The sequence below is a fragment of the Neolamprologus brichardi genome, chromosome 15 (assembly GCF_056152115.1).
Source record: "Neolamprologus brichardi isolate AB-2024 chromosome 15, ASM5615211v1, whole genome shotgun sequence".
In the NCBI taxonomy this organism is placed as follows: Eukaryota; Metazoa; Chordata; class Actinopteri; order Cichliformes; family Cichlidae; genus Neolamprologus; species Neolamprologus brichardi.
The window spans coordinates 10,123,105-10,142,363 of NC_142118.1; the positions used below are offsets into that span (position 1 = coordinate 10,123,105).

Consider the following 19,259-nt stretch of genomic DNA (forward strand, 5'->3'; position numbering starts at 1 on the left):
AGGAAGCTAAATACAATTAATTAAATAATAATCTCAGAGCATCCTAACCCTTACCTGTGGTGTATATGGAGCAGGGCTGGGTGCCACACCATGATAAGGGCCCCTCTCTCGCATCTCTGGCTGGCTGTACACTAGAGGCTCAGGCTGCCGGTAGGCACAGGCATTGCTGATGTTGAGACTGCGTAGCGACTGGCTGTGAAGGTCATGGTGAGCAGGGAGCATGCACCGCTTCTGCCGCATGACAGCATCGTACTCAGGCGTGGGCCGATAGGATGGTGCAATGATGGCACTGTGACGGTGGCTGGGGATGTAGTCAGGCCGCATGAGCTCACTGCCAGGGATGCTGAGGTTGGAGGACATGGGCGAGGGTGGGACAAAATTCTGGGAACGATTGAGGGAGCTCAGGCTGGGGCTGCTGTACATGCTTCCGTTTGGCACGTTACCGTTTCGGTAGGTAAAGTCCACTGTACAGCGATCAAGGCTGCTCTCTGACTTGTAATACGGGTCATCATGGAAGATACTGTCTGCACAGCAAAGGAGGCATGGAAAAATGTGTAAAGAGGATCACAAGAAAATCTGAGCTGCAAACATCTTTAAGCAATTTGTGCACTAAAGCTAAACTTAATCAAACAAAGATTTTATTGATCTTTGAAGCTCTATGACTGTTCACATACTTGGTACCTCAGTATTTCATATAAAAAAGAACACACGCTTTGCACAATGAACAGTGTTGGACCTTAAAAGAAAGAAAATCAAAAGGGAACATTCAGAAATTTAAAGAAAAAAAATGAAGGGAGACCAAATGTTCCTGTAATCTTGCCAGTGGTATGGTGAAGGTGGTACTGGGGGTTTTCCAGTCTTGCAGTTTAACTGTCTAAGCTGTTATAAAGAAGCTGAAATAAACACCCTTTGTGGCATCCCGAAGGTGGCAAAAATGATCACTGCTGTTTTGTTGGTTTCACAGCTGCAGCAACCACCACAGAAAAATATGTCATGTTATTCCTTCCCGCTGAGCAGAGCGCTCTCCCGTGTGAAACTATCCCGTGTTCACAAGGAGAAGGAAGACAAGCATAATCTCTGTCCACACAATCGGAGTATGATGCCTGAGGTCACACTCGAGACCGATCTCACGCCCACACGCAGTAGCACACCCAGAATGTTTTTCCACTCGCTCGCTTTTTATTGTCAAGCTGACATGAGTGAAGTTCTTCGGATTATAAGGCAGGCTGAGTGTGTGAACACGTCGATGAAAGAGTGAAGCATAAATGAGGTCACCGCTCTGCACCCCAAACGTTGGGCTCTAATTGGCTGGGAGACTGTTAAAATGCGAATGGGCTGTGAGTCACACGTCTGATGGGAAAGACACAATTAGGAGGACTGTTGTTTTGAGTTATTGTCAGGGAGGCAAAAATCTTAAATCACACTGTGGTTAAAGCAGGGGGAGGAAAGCCACTCTAAAACAGTAACACCTACCTTGAGAGCTCTGTGTGTCCTGATAATGGTCTCCAAACTGGGAATGCACTGACTGGAAGTTACAGGACTGTGGCCGTGGCTAAATGAAGAAATTGTAAAACGGTTAAAAAGTGTGACATTGTAAGATCTCCTGATCCTCAAAGTGATATTTCAGTTTCTTTACATCACACATGAAACCATCACTTTACTTCTCTGTCTTAACACATCAAACACAATGGCTGACTGTGACCAAGCCAGATTGAAGCTAGTTCTGCGGATCTGCCATCGGACAAAGTTTGCGGTACTCCAGACAGTCATCTGAGCACTCCAGTGGTCTGACTGAACATCTATTGTGCCACATTTAGCCTCACCATTGTCTGGCCAGCAGGGAGGGAGACGTAGAAATCACAGCCTTTGCTGTCGCACCGGAAATCAGAGCAAGCAACACCCTTTCTAACTTTCCAACAACACCCACCACACCACCAACGCATGCTAAAACCAAGGCTCCATGGCACAATTAAGAGCTTATAGAATAGAAGGAAAACGCCAGAACTCTCAAAAAAATGCTTCTTTATATTTATTGAAGGGCAAAAAGATGCATGTTTCATCGTGTTTCAATTGTGCCATCGGCACAATTTAAGAAAAACAACAATCACAATAAAAATCAGTGTGAAATTCCAATTTCCAACAATCAGAAAGCAGAGCTCTAACTGCATGATGAAAAACATCTGCATAGAAAACCGTGCCAAAAGTAGCAGACATGCGCTAACAACTTAACAGTAGTTCTTCATTTGAGCCTTCGGGGCTTTCTGTTTGTAGTGCATGAATCCAGTAGTATTCCCTTTATAGCAACAATCTTTCGATCGACGCCTCTTTTAAGAAGAGGTATCATTTCACATTGGATTCATGCACTACATACAGAAAGCCCTGAAGGCTGGAATTAGAAACTACTCTTAAGCTGTTTTTTGTTTTTGTTTTGGGGGATTACATGCTTCTTTTGTGTGATATTTCATATACAGCCTTTTCACATATACATAGTATGTTTCTAAGTGGTTTTGCTATTGTGTAGAATGCTTTCTAGTATTGGAATCTACCTGGCGGCAACTTATTGTGGAAATGTACACATTTGTACACAAGTATTTACACAAGTATTTATTCTGATGGTGTCACAGTGTTCTCCTTTTCCCCCTTAAACTCTTTCCTCATGAAGACGACATTAAATGACCACCCTAGTACCCTTAATTGATGGGCTTTGACACCTCAGTGGTTTGATGACCACTGCAACAGTTTCGAGGGTAGCTGCATAGGCATAAACCACCCTCATAAACCTCTGATGCAAACCCATTCGTTTTGCTCTGGACCTGAATATGACAGAAACATCTCAGAGTTACTCCTAATAGGCTTTCAGAGGGTAAAGAGTTAAAATTTTGGAGTGGAAGGCACTATTAGTCTGTATGTCTGTATTCTAGACGATTAAGAGGTTCCCTGTGTGGGGGAGCGGGATCAGGTTGCTAATTGTGGACGTTTCTGTGTTCCCCCTCTGTCCTCCATTCTCGTCTCTTTTATATTGACCAGAGGCAATATTAAATAGCTGTATCAAATCACTTCAAAACATACAAATGCTTGTCAACATACCAGAGACAGGCGATGAGTCCAGGTGGGTCTCCTCCTCATTGGTGCAGGTGAGTGAGTGGGCCTACAAAGAAACAGACACATTATGTGACAAATTAGTATTTTATTAAATGCAACTAGGTCATGTACTATAAGGTCAGTGAATGCTACACAGTCTTTTATAGCATATGTTTTGTTGGGGTTTTTTTTTTTTTGCATAACCTTCAATAGGTTGTTGAAATACCCATTAAAAAAATAAATGACAGACAATTGATATCTTAGTGTTTTAATGGCCTTCAGCTGGCCTCTCTGTGTGGCCTTGAAACTCACTCTGCACAGATCTTGTTCTGTTTGTAGAATTTGTGTCTGGCTGTGAAAAGGCGGGCGATGTACTTGGCCATTTCCATATCCTCCTGCAGACACAAACAGAGAAAAAAAATAAATAATAACACCGAAAATTTAAGGTGAACAGAAAAGGAGTATTTCTGTGAAGTCAAGAATCAACTCTCCCCAGTTTGTTTGTCACTCTGCAGGTATTTTGTGGACGCATACTTTTCCTGCGTGTTTAACCTCCCACTATAAACCTCTGTGTCTGCAGACACAACACTCACCATGTGAAAGACGATGGTGTCGTCTCTGCTCGTTATCTCCACTGTGATGGCTGACTTGTTGTGTGCAATGGTACCAATGTCCTTCCACCTTTATAACACACAGATGCAAACAAATGTTTTTTTAAAAAAAGGAACAACGGTTCCTCATGAGTACAGGAAATTATGACAATTCTTTCTTTCTTTTTTAAAAGGAGAAACTTACTTGTGGAGCATGATGGATCGGCCATTTCTGTGTTTAACAAACACTCCAATGAAAGACACACCGATGAATATGTCATTGGTATAGTTGTCCTGTGGAAGAAAGTATTACACAAGAACTCATTTAAAATCTCTCAAAGGATACTAATTGAGAGGTTGAGGGTGATGTAATGTATCTACCTTAGCTGGAAAGCTCTCCTGGCCAAACCCATCCAGTTTTTCTACCTCCTTGATGTACAGCAGTTCTGCTTCAGCGGCCTGCATTCGACTGGAAGACACAGAATGGTACCAAGAATCTTATTGTCTCTATTTTACTTTGTCTTGGTGATACATGCATATATGTGCATACAGTATACAAAGTAGCTAACAGTACCAGTGACTCTTGTGCTCCTCAGCAACTTTCTGGGTCCACTCTTCTAGCGCGTCTTCTCCATTACGCCAGTTCTGAGAGAAAATACATTATTCAGCAAATAAGAGCAATGAACAAGGAAGCTGTGGAAAAGCAACCTATGACTATAGGTTCAAGTGAACATCATATTGTTGGGAATGTTTTAAAAAAATAAAATAATGCTCCATAATTTAATATTTTGTTTCTATTTGGTAATCAGTTCATATTAATTCCATCCCATCCTCCAACTCAAATTCTTCTTTATTCTTTTTGCTTTTTGCCTGTCAGTCAGGTATGCAGAGGGAGGAGGTACACAGATGTCACAGGAATGTGTGCCTTCAGGCAGCACATACACAGAAAAACACACAAACACAGACTTTCTCTGCCTCTCTCTCTCTCACACACACACACACACACAGACACACACACAAACACTGCTAGTATTTGAACGGTAAAGGCTCGAGGACTCACCACTGGGAAAAGCACGTACTCCCTGAGGAAGTCCTGAGACAGGAATTGAGTGAAGTCTCCAAAGTCAGCTAAAAATTACAAACAATAGATGTTCACATTTATTTACACAAAAACAATGAATTTCATTTTTACACTGTAATGAGCAGCCTTTACACTATAAACTGACTGGGAGTTTGTTATTGTGTTTGATATTGTTCAATTGAGGTGGCATGATGGTGCATGGGTTAGCGCCACCTCACAGCGAGAAGGTTCTGGGTTCGCAGGTCAGCTGGGAACTTGTAACAGAGGGAGGAGAACAGGGCATCTACTAATAGGAAGGATGGTGGTTTGATCCCTAGCACTGGCTCAGTATCCTTGGGCAAGATACTGAACTGATGCATTAATCAGATCGTGCCAATTGTAAGTTCTGAGTGGTCAAGTAGAGTAGAAAAAAGGAATCGGTACAGTCCAATATGGACTCACTGTGTTCATGCTGCAACGCTTCTTGCGTGGGTTCTCAATAGGTATCCTGGTTTCCTCCCTCATCTAAACAAACATGTTTGGTTAATTGGAGATTATTAATTGGTATAAATCTGAGCACAAATATTTGTCAGAGACTGGCAACCCGTCTAGTGCGTACCCAGCCTCGCACCCCATGACAGTTGGGATAGGCTCCAGCAACAACCACGACCCTGAATTGAACATGCATCGATGGATCCATCCTGTTGGCCTTTCTCTTCGATCTATACAGTTTCCCTAATAAGAAAAAAAATTACTGATTTAAAAATAAAATAAATTTATGTTATGAAGGTGCTAACCCAATAGGACAAAACGTTGGGATAAATACAGATTTTCCAGTTAAAACTAAGGCAATTTCATTTGTCCAAATACCTGTTATATTCTGCTAGCTCGCTTTGCGAAATTACTCCTCTAGGCTAGAAAAGCAAATGCTTAACATTAGAAAAAAGTCTGTTTTAGCTCAACTGTCATCTCAACTGAACTGCATCCACAATGGTCAAAGCAATGCAGGTTTCATCTATGTAGATGCTTTGTCACGCTGTTGTCATGGTTACCCAGGGAAAATCACATGAAGCTACCTGCGGCAAATGTGCTCTTCAGGCTGAGCTGTCCATTGAGTCGTAAAGTGTCCCTGAGTGTCTCTTGTTTTATTAGATGGAAATATTTCTGAACTTGTGTACTGTGCAATACAATTAAAGATAACAAAAACAAATATCTACATAACAGAAACAAAACCACCTGCACAATCTCTATAACATGTACAGTCCTCCTGATATTGCTTGTACTAAGTACCTAAAAGCTTTCTGCTGTTTGCCGGGCAAAAGGAGGTCTCGCACAGGATCCTCACCTCCCAACAGATAAGAGCCTTCCTGATGTTGCTACAGCTAACCTTGGAGCAGCTGATAAGCAAGCTGTCTGTTTACATTCCCCTGGGACACAGACAGCACCCAGGAACTGAAAGGATGGAGAGAGGGTGGGTGTGTGTGTATGTGCATGTGTTAGGACTGATACCATAGGAACTCAAGTGGACTGGGTTCTCCCTGTGGTATGCAGCCATATAAGGTAGTGAAGTCAAGATGACCTGAGAAAGTGTGAGTTTGTGCTCACTCTCACTCTCTTGCGCTGTCTGTCTTTCATTGGGAGACTTGTTCGTGTAGTCTTACCTTGTACTGCCAGGCCAGCGAGCCTGATCCCCTGCTCTACAAGGCACTGTAGACGTCCATCCAACACCTCCTTCTTTACCTGCAGGTAATACTGATACCTGCAGAAAAAAACAGGAAAGGAAGGTAAAAAAAAAAAACACACAACAGGGATAAAAAGATACCTAAACCGTGTTAAGTAAAAATTTTAATTTGTCCAATGCATTGATTTATGATTTATTTATCTCCATAGGGATTTTATTAATGAGCTATTATGTAGTAACCATCCAAAGTAGACTTACTTCAAGCTAAATACAAAATGGTATGTACTCCTATTGAAACCACACGACTATATAATGTCAGTTTCGTTACATATGCGATCGTTGACAAAAACTCGACACATAAAGCTAAACTGAAACAGCAACATCAAAGACGCTGTTACCATGGGAATCTTTAAACCTGCGGACATCAGGTTGAGAAACCACCTGAGCAGTGATTGCAGTCGGGGAAAAAGGTCTGTACATGATCGTAGCAATGCAAACCGGAAAATGGAGGATGTTAAACTTCAAAATAAAAGCTGTGTTTCAGCACTGTACCCAACACATATCAAAATGTGCAGCTTTTGATTTGAAAGTCTCCATTTCTGCTGTGTGCTGCACATTTCCCTATTTTGCTATCACTTGGAAAGTAGCTGGGAAGTGTTTGCAGACAACTCAACGTCTTTAATGCAAACTATAAACAACCACAGTATTCTGCTAGCAATCAGGCCTAGGCCTGTGTGACTGCAGGCTTATTCACTTGGCTGCATAGTCACATGTTCAAAATAGAAGACAAGTTAACTTTACATGATTGGCGGTCAGTTGACTGCAAAATCCAACATAAGGATTTTTTGATACATCAGTGGAGCAAATGAATGGGAAATTCACTCCTAGAGCCCTTGGAAAAAAAATAAGAGTGGTCACTTTTGAGCTCAATACCTTCAAAGCTAATTCCAATGAGGATAAACTGCACTTTGTGGAAAACCATGTGGAAGCTTTGAATCTAGGAAAAACTAAATTGAGACCATAAAAATCATTTGGAAAAATTATACTAAAGTCACAGACCAAGTGAAAATTATGATCATTTTCTCAAAGATTTCTAAACTGGGAGTGACCCCATGTTATTTTATGGTAATTAGCAAACTGATTGTAAACATGGTAAAACTGCCATACCTGCTAAAAAGTAAGCATGCCCGCTTTTAGCTCAAAGCCTTGCAGAGTTGCTAGAAAGCATACAGACCATAACTTTTTAAAATCAGACTGTATCTGTATGCATTTTATAGCCAAACTGCACAAAACACTGACTAAGTGGGTGGCAGCATTGGCACTGTTGTTCGCTTTCAAAAACTCTTTGGTTAGTACCTTTTTTCTTTTTTTTTTCATATAAGCCACAGTGTCTCCAAACACCACTTATATAAAATTGAGTTGGAAAACATGATGGGTTCCAGTTTGACACATTTATCCAAAGAAAGTAAGAGGAGCTGTGCTCAAGGCGCTGCACATTAGCAACTGAAAGATGGCCAACATCTGCTGAGACACCACAGAGATGTATTCCTCTGCTTCTGGTCTGTGCAACTGAAAGTATGTGTCAAGAAAGTATTGGCAACGGCATTAGCTGCTCAAAACAATATCAGTAAGCCTGTTGCTGAAGTGAGGAATGAGTGAATCACCTCTATTTGAAACAGCAGTGAGTCATTTTTGACTTGAGTGGAATGCCAACGGGGCTGCACAATATGATTTTATAAAAGGCATGTTACACGGGGCTGACGCAACTAACTCGGGGTTTAATCTTCAGCAGGAGCAACACAAGCTTGACAAAAGTGGACCATTATAATTGCAGTGCAAATGTGAGGCAAACTGGGAGTCATTTCACCGTGGTTTTAGGCAGTGGTAACTTTGCCAAGCGTAAGCTGATATGATGACACAGCTCAGATTGCGTTCACAAAATGTGGTAAAAGTCCCAAAACCGAGAGGCTGAAATACACCAAGCTCCTAAAGTTTCTGTGCTCCTTTTGTCCACTTTTAGTCGTGGTCCAGCTGGATGTTTGTCTTTTGAAGAATGGAGTGGCCACACAAGAGGAAAGAGAGAACTGTCAGGGTGACCAGGCTCAGCCGCATAAAAACTCACACGCCGTTTCCTGTTGGCTGCCATGGCGACCACAGACCGAGTGTAAGCTGTGAGACACCTTTTCTGATGTGCACACACACACACAGTCAGAAAGAGTATGCAAGTCCATGCCAGAGTAACCAAACGTCTATGTGGAAACCACTAAGTTACATGCTTAGTCATTCACCCACTTTTCTTCTTCCCAAGTTTTACTTCATTTTCTTTGCAAAACTTGGTTTCACTCCTCGCCTGCACATTAGCTCCCACCTATCTTTTTATTCACCCCCCAGTTTCATTTTCATGCCTGCCATTATCTCCTCACATATTTCATGATTCATATTCTCTTTGGCATTCTTTTCCCCACTTCTCCCTTCTTTTTTGAGCTCCTCTCAGCATACTCCTGGGCCTATAATCTGACCCCGCCCTCCTCCCTCACCCTGTCATTACACCCGTTGGCTAAGCTGCCATTCCGTTCCCGTGGCAACCCTCTAATTAGCCAACCCCAACCACAGTGGCTGCAGCGAGAGGCGGAGTCTGATGCGGTTTAGAGGGGAGGAGCCAAGCGGGACACAAAACCCTTCAAATGATTGTGGACTTTGCTTTTAAAAACTCTCTATGTTTTCCCAGCAATCGCTGTATGGGGTCTGGAGGAACGCTGAGGTCAACAGAGGTTGGGTCTCATTCTGAGGTTCAATGGTAACAACATGATGGTGTTTATACATACGCGAAGCCAGCAGTGGTGAGGCGGACAGTAAACTGTTGAAATAACTCTGAACAAGTGGAAGCGTGACAGTAAAAGTCTCAGAGCATCCCTCATGGGAGAGTCCACTTTACACAGAACAGCCACAAACGCAGCCACATCTTATGGAGCTGTGGTTTCCTGTATTTTTGGCTTCTGGCCTTGAAATCAAACCTCTACAGGTTGACAAAAACTGACCCCCTCCCTCAAAAAAAAGCCAAAATTAGTTACCCTTTATGTAGAGATAAGCTTCTAACTACCAAGTGCAGTTTTTTGTAACTGATTAAGTCAGATTAAGGGAATTATTAAAATCAGATGGCTTTTAATCTTTTAAGAGTGTAATAGTGACAATAAGCACAATAATATTTTTTGCCACGTATTAAAATTCGGAACCGTTTATTCATTAATAAGCCTACAGAGAGTCTAAGAAGTGTAGAGACTGACCCGTTTTATAATTACAACGTGATTCTGCACAAATAATAAAACCCATACGAGTCATACAGCACTTTTCATTAATCACAGTCTTATGCTTGTGGTTATTACAGTATGGTTATTCTAGAAAGAGCACATCCTTCCAGTGTTTTGAGACCAACCACAATTGGACAGATGAGGCATCTCCAGCATTTTCTGGAAGCTCTTCACTCAAAGTGGGCTTTTAGGCCATGTGTCTTGGCTTTTTAAGGAGGGGTTTGGATTTTCCAGTTTTCAAAGATAGAAAACTACTGTTACATTTCTAAAAGTACATTAGAGAATTTGGGGGGGGCGGGGGCTTTTGGTGTATCCAACGTATATCCAAGCCAAGATGCTGTGTCACTCTTTAAGAATGCAGATTAATTTTAAAAAGCTAATAAAAAGCTTCGGTGCATTCAAAGGATAGCCAGTGATTTCCAGGTTTCATTTCCACTGATGTCTTCCATCCTAATCTACAACCTGCTTAAACTCGATTGGTCATTAAAACCCAGACTACAAACAGATAAGAAGAACCAGAAGGCTTCCACAAATCTTGTTCCTTGCCTATAGAGTTTGCATATTCATATACAAACATCTGCCTTTAGGTCACTTTATGAGTTTCTCTCATCAGTCCTAACTAGCTTAAATCTTTTTTCATGCATATTTTGACAGCTGTATTTTTTTTCACTGTTTTTCATTTTCATGCTTCAGTGCTTTTAAATCTTCTGACTCAAGTATGGCATGAAATCAAATTCCTCATTAATAGCCCCGGGTGCATTTTCCTCTGCAGAGCTGAAAATGTTGCTTTGAAATAAAACCTGAAACGAACTGCAGCAAAACCATCAGACAGCAAGTACTAAAAAACTATGTTAATGACCCAGGTTGTGCCATTTCAAGAGGGTTTTTAAACAAATTTGAAATAGTCATCTTTATTAAAATAAATGCAACAGTCCTCAAATGTTACTATTTTGCAGGCACTGTCTTTGAATGGCAGTTAACTGTTAGCTAAATTACAAAATAATACATGCAAAACTCACCACAAAATGATTTTAGAATCAGATCCAGAAACTTCCAAGGTTACTAAACAAGTATAAAATGTAGGAGCTTCAATGAAGAGTTAAAACACTCAACTGCATTTAATGATAAAGTTTTTAAATAGGGGAATAAACTACTGCTGAAATTGTAGTAAAAGGGAGCAAATTTGTGGTAAAATCAGCTCATTGTGTTTTCATAGAACAAGACAAACATCACATAAAATTGCTAGCAGGAGAAAAACATTTTATGACGTTCAAGACTTGCATGCTTGCACATACTTGTGCACAAAGAAGCCCTTATTGTAGCACGCACCTGGCATGTATGTCAGAATGACATCACAATGCTGTAACAGCAGGTGAATATACATAGATGGACGTGAGGTAGCGCTTTCCTTACTAGGGCTTTTCATGGGACTTCCACTATGGCAGAGTGCTCTGCTGGCAGTCCAGGCAGCCTCGCAGGCACAAAGAGCCCTTTATATGCCCACGCATGTTCAAACCCTGCTCAAGACATGCTGCCAGATGTCCAAGCAGTCTGGACAACAGGCCTGAGAGCATATGCGCATGTTTGCATGCATGAATGTGAGTATGTGTGTACATATGTTTCAGCCCCTCCTCCATCTCGACCACCTCTGGTGGTGGTAAGGTGACCACCCCCTCAGCCCCCAGGATGCGTCCAGACGGTTTGTGTGGGAGGCAGGAGAATATCACTTTGAAATGTGTTGAATCAGCAAGGGGCACCGCCGAGTACAGCTGTGTGTGTGTGTGTGTGTGTGTGTGTGTGTGTGTGTGTGTGTGTGTGTGTGTGTGTGTGTGTACTGGTGATAACTAGCTGAACAAAGCTAGGATTTCAAGGCTATTGGTGCTGTTAGCCTTAGGGGCTGCTGCGGCCAGCTGGCCATGCTCCAGTCAACAGCTCTTCGTTCAGGTTCCTCATTTTCAGTCTGCGAGGCAGCTTTTCTCTCCTTTCTATCAGAAACATACAAGTAGCAGAAGGCTTTAACCTCCTCACTCTATGCAAGAGTGTAAGATGTGTTTTTGTTGACAACAGGTAAAAGTGCTCTATTTACAAGTGAGTTGTACAGTATATCTGTAACTGCTGCCTAGTAACTGTACTGTTGACATCCACGTCATTTAAGGATAATATATAAAAATTAACGCTCATGGGGAATTTAACAAAAGCAAATCAAAGATAATTATCACCAATTTAGTATCTGACTAAGTGTGCAATGTTTTAATTGTTTAGTGAGATCACAGAGAGCTGTAACCAAAATCTATTGGGTTCAACCTTCGTTCCAAGTGAAAGTGGACACATTTGAAGAAATGCCCCCAAGATATTAAAATAAATATATATATCCGACGAGAATTTGGATAGACGCCTAGAAAAACATTATAACAGCTATGGACATATTTCATCACACAAGCACAAAGAGTCTGTGTTTTTACAAACATTTAAATATTATGACTATAGGGTATATTGGAGAACTCTGCATGGTGAATTTGTAAGTATATACAGTAATGGATGCAGAGACCCCAGCTTCCCCTGCTCTGACTCATTTTTGCCGCTGCAGAGAAAGGAAGCGAGGGAGGAAGAAACAGATGACTCTACGGATGGGAAGAGCGGGAGATCCAATATCAGGCTACATATCAGCCAAATACTGAACATCAAAGCCCTGACCACATCATACATTACCTTCTCAGAAGAGATAACGTCTACAAATGTCTTGCCCATCTCATTTCTACTTGTTCTTTTTTAATGTTTTCGTATTGCTAAACTGCTGTTAAAATGCACCAAACCAACACCTAAAAAGCCAGATCTACTCTGTCTCACACAGTTTTCCCAAACAAACAGACTTTACCACGTGGACACATAAATATGTATAAGGTCTTGCGATAAATACACGCAGGCAGACAGCTCAAACCGCATAAATAACAAGGCTCAAACGTGAGCTGAGTTCTGCTGCCAAGCTTTTACTTTCTCTGCCCCCACTTGTTCTTCCTCTTTGCCTTTGTCATTCTCCCGCCCACCTCACCCTCATCAGACCAGGTGTGTAGAAGCAACGACAGGGATGTGCCTTCCTGGATCTGATCCCAATCAACCTTCAGACAATAAATGTTGTGTATTTTTTTAAAAAGGGAGCTGTGACTGTGCCTATTCCCATGCTGACTGACTGATTTCTCAAAGGACAGAGCGATTTGAATTTAGTAAAACCCATCATAAGGCGTATTGGATAATAAAAATGTTTTTTTTATGAGTTGAGGAGATCAATTAGAGCTCAATATAAATATATATATATATTTTTTTATTTTTATTTTTTAAAGGATGGGTCTTTTGGAAAAGTCTGCCTCGTGGGTATGCGTACGCTCTCACAATGTGGTGTATTGTAACTTCTGACAGGGCTGCAGCTGGCTTCTGAGAGGATTCTTGGGGGATTGTTTGAGGTGTGTGTGTGCATATGTTTTGTAAACCAGACCCCCCACCCCCCACCTCTTCCCCCCTTCTCTCTTCTCTCCATCCCCTTTACCCCCCGCACTTCTGCTGCAAGGAATGTGTGGTCCGCCTCCTACGCTGGACGGTCGTGCCAACATTCCTGACTAACAGATGAAAAAAAAGAAAAGAGAAAAGTGAAGGAGACACAGGAACACTGAGAAAGAGCAAAAATGTAGGACTAAACTGATCTGCTCTTGATAAAAAGTAGACGGGTGACACCATGTACAGGGATTGCAAGGAAGAGAAAGGGGGGCTTGAAAAAAAAAGACGACCATTGTTTCCTAAATTGCCCCTAAGCCCCCATCATAACCCCCTCAACCCTATAACCCCTGTGTACACACACACACACACACACACACACATCATAAAAGCCCTCAGGGGATTCCATGAATACCATCCCTTTACCAGAGCAGATCCTGGCTTCTGTATAATAAACCTGCAGACACACTCTCTCTAGACAATTTACTCTCCTCTGTCAGATCGCTCACAAATAAATTACTTCACCACTTTCAAAACAGGCTAAGTGCGTGCATGGTTCTCAGAATTACTATAAAAGGGTTAACACGCTGGCAAAAACACACACACCTTAAAACTAACTCTAGTGTGAAAATCTCAAGCTGTGACCTGCAATCAACCTTTCCCACTTCCAGAGAAGCAGAAGCCACAAATTCACCAGCTCAGTGTGAGGCAGACCTGCAGAGTTCGGCGCGTCAGTGTGTGTGAGAGTGTGTGAAGGAATATGAGACGGCAGACTGTCCATTACACACTGACCCTTGCCTGCACTCTTCACAGATACCCAACATGCTCATTCACACACTCATTCAAACACACACACACACACAGTGGCACAAGGAAAGACTGGATGCCGCTGATGCCATTACCTATGTCATCAAAGAGATGTTAAAGGAAGTTTCTTTGAAGTTTCTGGAAAACTCTGATTCACTGTCTTCCTGGGAATTAGCTGCTGATCAGCTTCCCCTTCATATTGGTATGCTAACTATGAAGCTAAAGCCAGGAGAAGTTAGGATGGCTTACCAGTTAGCCCTCATACACAGAGGCTTAGAGACAGGTCGGCAAACCACTGGCAACCTCTGGTCAAGAGGTAAAGATGATTGTATTCCCTCGACCGGATGGCAAGTGGTGAAATCAGCCCGACAAGGATGCTACACCTAAAACCTCCTTATGTTTGCTTTGGTTGCTAGCAGATTGCCACAGTCATCTGTACATTTTGTATGGAAGAAGGCAACTTGTTTGCAAACGCTTGCCATTTACTCACCAAGCTGTGGTGAAATTTGAAAATGAGACAAAGAGAATGTTCACCATCCAAGGAAAAGGTGCACCGTTCAGTGCAGCATCGTGTATTTCACGCTAGCCAGCAACCTACAGCAGCCGGTCGCAAAATACACATCTTGCCTAAGTGAGCAGGGTTTATATAACCAGGGAGGTACTGATTATCAGATGGTTGCTGACCAGTCTGAGACTGAGGCCTGAGATTGTTAACAGAGAAAAAATAAACTGGCTCTATCTGAAGGTAGAAGATGCATAATCCCGCTAAGTACAAAACCTTCTCCACTTTTTGTTTTCCTATCAAATGATATAACTTTGAAATTACTAGGGGTTTATGCTGCTTTTTATGGATATATTTTACCTTATGATAGACGCAGGCTAACCTTCCCCAAAATCTTTGCAGGAGACTGTATATAAAGGATGGTCAACGCCATAGTTGTTTGTTAATTTCAACATTAGCTTGAATTTTAACGACCATAATTACTCACAAGGATGGGTAGCAGTTGGCCGTGGAAGTTATCGGCTAAGAATAATAAGACTGGATAGCTAGATCCATCTATAATCTTTATGGTTGTATTGCAGCTTGTTAATAAACATAAAAAGTATATAAAAAGTAGAATGTAATTTACTAAAACTGACAGTCAGTCTAATTAACTACACAGGAAGCCATTATTATTTGTCTGATAATTTCATTAAAAAACTTCCAAAAGGCACCATGAAATAAGTCAAAAGCTCCATGAAGGCCAAGCAGACTTTCAAAACCAGCTGGTGTTTAAATGTAAAATTACATTTTTATTTCTCCACATTTTCAAAGTGACTGCTTTTAAGCTCCTGGTATGCTAAATAATGAAGAGTTATGGGACAGTAATCATCTACTTTAGGAGACTGATCACATTTGACTTCTTTGTAGCCAGAAACAGTTTGAAACGTCAACCAATATTGACAAGTAGTGATGAGAGTCAAGAGAAGACGATTTTGCAGTGTTATGGCAGCGTTTGGAAAGCACTGTTACTACTGCAATTCTCTATATAAAGCTAAAGCACATCTGCATTCTGATTATGTGGCTTTCTCAGTGACTTGCGTAACTGTCTCACAGTTACCATTTGAAGATTCTTTACCTGGTGGCTTCTTGCTCCAGCCGGGAAACATTGGGAACATAGAACATGACTCCAAAGAAGAGCAGTGGCTCATTGCCAAACTTGTCCAGCTGCTTCTTGAGGGGTTTCTCGAGTTCCACCCAACGTTTTTCCGGGGTCTGGGTCTTCCCTTGGAACCACAGTCCAAAGTAATGTGTCTAAATAGAAGAAACAAAATAAGTTGTGTAAGCCAAAAGGAGTATAAAAGAGCCAAATAAATTAATTCGCAATAGTGGAAGCAAAGGGCTAATGAGAGAGGCTGTAGAGATATACCAACTGAGTAAAATATGTCAGGTAAAAGTGGGTGTACAGCAATTCATTTTCAATTATTTTTACATCTTTATTTTCACTTTCTTTTCAGTTTTTTCAGTGAGCAAAGAATCAGCAAAAATCAAAATCTGCAGGTCGCGCATAGAAAAAAAACAGAAATTGGAATCAGCCAAGAAACCTGGAGTTGGTGTATCTTTAGATGGGATTTCTCAGGAGAGAAATGGTAAATGAGTTGAGAAATACACTGAAAAGTATTGAGAGATTAAGCGCCTGAATTAAAAGCACACATTTCTCCTTAAAATCCGACAAAACCTTTGACGTCAGCAGCGTAACACTATTAAAATTAAAGTGGAATCATTACAATATCATTACCTAGCTCACTAAATCCAGTGAAAGTCATTAGTCTTCTTATCCAAACAACACGAACATATTTAAACTGAAAGTGAAACACAAAAAGCAAGAATAGACCAGACCGGTTTATTTCTCCCGTCACGTATGATGTTCCTGATAAGAAATTGTTGATATGAGATGCCACCATGTTGTCAGGAAATCCATGCATAATGAAAACACACACATCAGCTCACAATCCATTGACTTTTGTAAAAACACAACATACTAGTGGCACGGGTTTGTCTCTGCGTAAAGATGTCGTGAACTTTTTTTCCACCGTTTTGTCTCACGCAGTACATTTGGCAGAACATGTCATTTAAATGTCGTGTTTTTAATGTTTGGTTATTTTGTGTATTTGTGCATTTTGCGTGCACAAATACACGTGTGCCCGTCTGCACACATTCATGCGTGCAGACGGGCACACGCTTCAGACCTCAGATTTAACAGCGAAGACCAAAACAACGCGCACACTCTGACGCACGCATAATCCTGAGACGGTGTGTGCACACGAGGGGCAGACAGCCGCTACAGCTGGGGTGCTTCATCGCCTCATTTATAACATCACTGACACCCAGCAAATACCACAACTCTGTGTGAGTACACTACATCGCCCCTCGCTCTTCTGCGCTGTCAGCAGCTCCAGCAGGTGCAGACACACTCTTGAGCGCACATGTTCATCAAATTTAATCACCCTCGAGCCAAACACGCACACAATCGTCATGTGATCTTTGACCTAGACAAACCATGCTTTTTACAGACAATTCGTTTACTTTGTGTTTTAAGGTGTAAGGACAAGAAAGGAAAGGAAAAAATCATCAGAAGTCCACCTGCTGGTAGAAAAAAAGCACTGACAATAGTCTATTTTCTATGGGAAATAGAAGTAGAGGAATGAGAGGGACCCACGGGGTAGGGGAGACAAGAGGACGAGCAGTATGTCTTTCTTCTGCAGTGAAGAGAGGACAGACGTAAGCACGCTTCATTAGAGACAAACAAAGATAGTGAAGGAGAGACGCAGCAGAGGGCAGGGAGACATGCACAGGGTGTGGGGAGAGACGCGTGGCAGACACACAACCAAACTCAGAGTAAAAACAAATGCCCACTTCAACTCCCCATTAATTACATCCTGTAGCTGCCAACGGCAGACAATTTATAACACTCGCAAGCTCAGATAAGACAAATGTGTCAGAAACCTATCACACGTCATACTATCTCAAACTAACGTGCACATGTGTCACAACACTAACCTCCCGCAGCTCCAGCCTTTGGGCCACCGCCTCCAGACATTCCTGTCCCGTACTCTCCACTGACAGCGTGCATTCAATCACATTGCTGTCCAGCAGGCGGATACGCGTCACAAAGTAGTTCTTGCTCAGGACATTGTAGCGCCTTGTGCGCCGCAGCTTCAGCCGGAAGGGCATGGCTGGCAGGAGGTCAAGGCGAGGTCGTGGCAGAGTCAGAGGTCAAATGTCACTCGAGAGCAAGCCAACAGAGAGAGGGGTGGGCGGGCTCTATGACCTGGCTGCTGCCCTCCTCACTCTCGCACGACGCCAGCCACACCACCGGGCGGAGAGATGCAACCTGGCAAGGCGCTGGCCCATTCCCAAAGGTGTCCAGAGAGGAGGAGGAAGATGAGGAGGAGACGGAGTACAAACGGGTGCTGCAAAGAGAGATAAGAGAGGAGGGTCAGTCAAACACATAACTGGCTTAAAAAACTATTTAGAGTTTTATGGATACATTCCCTTTTCTAAGAACGAAGATGGTTTTCTAATCAGTGAATATTCTTTCAAATAATCCCTCCCACCTTCCATAAACAAGCAGAAACTAAAGCAGATAAAAAAGGAGTAGTTGTGGTGCAAGAGCATTAGCAAAGCACAGGAATGGTACGGCAGCAGCCAGACAGCTTTATCCTATAGTTCGGGCAGCTGCGCTCTCTGGACTCCCATGAGGCCTGGCGTCGGGCAAAGCTGGGAGACAGAGTCAGACATGTGAGGCTATGGATGAACAGACATCAAACGGCCGTGCGCAGACATCCATCTGAACCCGGCAGCTGGCTTTGAGGAACTAATGGAGCTTCTATCTGCCTGTGTGGGAGGCCCTTCCTTTCCTTTTTATCTCTGCTCTCTCTGCTCGACAGCAGCACAGTGCCAGACATTGTGGAGTACAGTGCAGCGGTGTGTGTAAGATCACACGCCTGCGGTGGTGGCCCATATGTTGCCACAGAAACACTTTTTGCCAGCTACTGACACAAAACCAAACAACAACAAAAAAACCCACATCTTTGTTGTTAATAAGAAACAGAAGTGTGAACTCGTGAGGTAAACAAGAGAACACACACGGGGAAGTTTAAAAGGTTGAGCTAGGTGTTTGGGAATGACTTTGAATGCAACTGGGGTGCTCATCAGTTCGTAGCTTTCATGTCTGTAATGAGGAAAGTGCTTTGAAAAAGAGCATGACAGATATAAAGGCGGAACAGAGTACATCCTGTAGGAGTGTACTCTGTATATCGCACATACTCAATCATATTTTAAAAAGTAAGCTTTAAACTGAGCTGTTAGCCAGCAATCGCTAAGGAATTTCAAATAATCCCGCTAATATCAATGGGATTAAATTTAAATAGTTAAAGCAGTGTCATTTTAAGGGTGGTGGCTACTTTGTAGCCTTGTTAGACAGGAACTAGATTACAAAACTTTAAAAAAAAAAAAGCTCCAAACCTTGAAAGAAGGGAAAAAAAACTTCTCCTTAAAACACAGACAAACCAAAGAGACCCGAAATTGAACACTACAAAAGACAGCAAGGAGAATTATTACAAATATTAAAATAAATACACACATGCATGAATGTGAGGGAAAAAGAGCAAAAACATGACAAGGCAATGTTCCAACGATTAGGTGAGGAGCAAGGGAGAAGGAGGTGGAGTAAAGATGGAGTGGATGTGTTGCTTCTTGTCCT

The 19,259-nt window shown here is 42.1% G+C and overlaps 1 protein-coding gene across 1 annotated transcript in view; it reads right to left on the reverse strand.

Moving 5' to 3' along the window:
• Positions 1-19,259, reverse strand: part of LOC102778627 (tyrosine-protein phosphatase non-receptor type 14-like) — a 41,070-nt gene that overhangs the window by 9,102 nt on the left and 12,709 nt on the right. The window contains exons 2-13 of the mRNA XM_006797090.3: positions 17,555-17,967; positions 15,633-15,808; positions 6,393-6,490; positions 4,732-4,799; positions 4,246-4,316; positions 4,053-4,140; positions 3,877-3,965; positions 3,675-3,762; positions 3,394-3,476; positions 3,088-3,148; positions 1,474-1,552; positions 55-524 (exon numbers count right to left, since the gene is read on the reverse strand). Of these exons, the coding sequence (XP_006797153.2) occupies positions 55-524; positions 1,474-1,552; positions 3,088-3,148; positions 3,394-3,476; positions 3,675-3,762; positions 3,877-3,965; positions 4,053-4,140; positions 4,246-4,316; positions 4,732-4,799; positions 6,393-6,490; positions 15,633-15,808; positions 17,555-17,728 (1,545 nt within the window). The 5' untranslated portion in view covers positions 17,729-17,967. The remainder of the gene's footprint in view (positions 1-54; positions 525-1,473; positions 1,553-3,087; positions 3,149-3,393; positions 3,477-3,674; positions 3,763-3,876; positions 3,966-4,052; positions 4,141-4,245; positions 4,317-4,731; positions 4,800-6,392; positions 6,491-15,632; positions 15,809-17,554; positions 17,968-19,259) is intronic.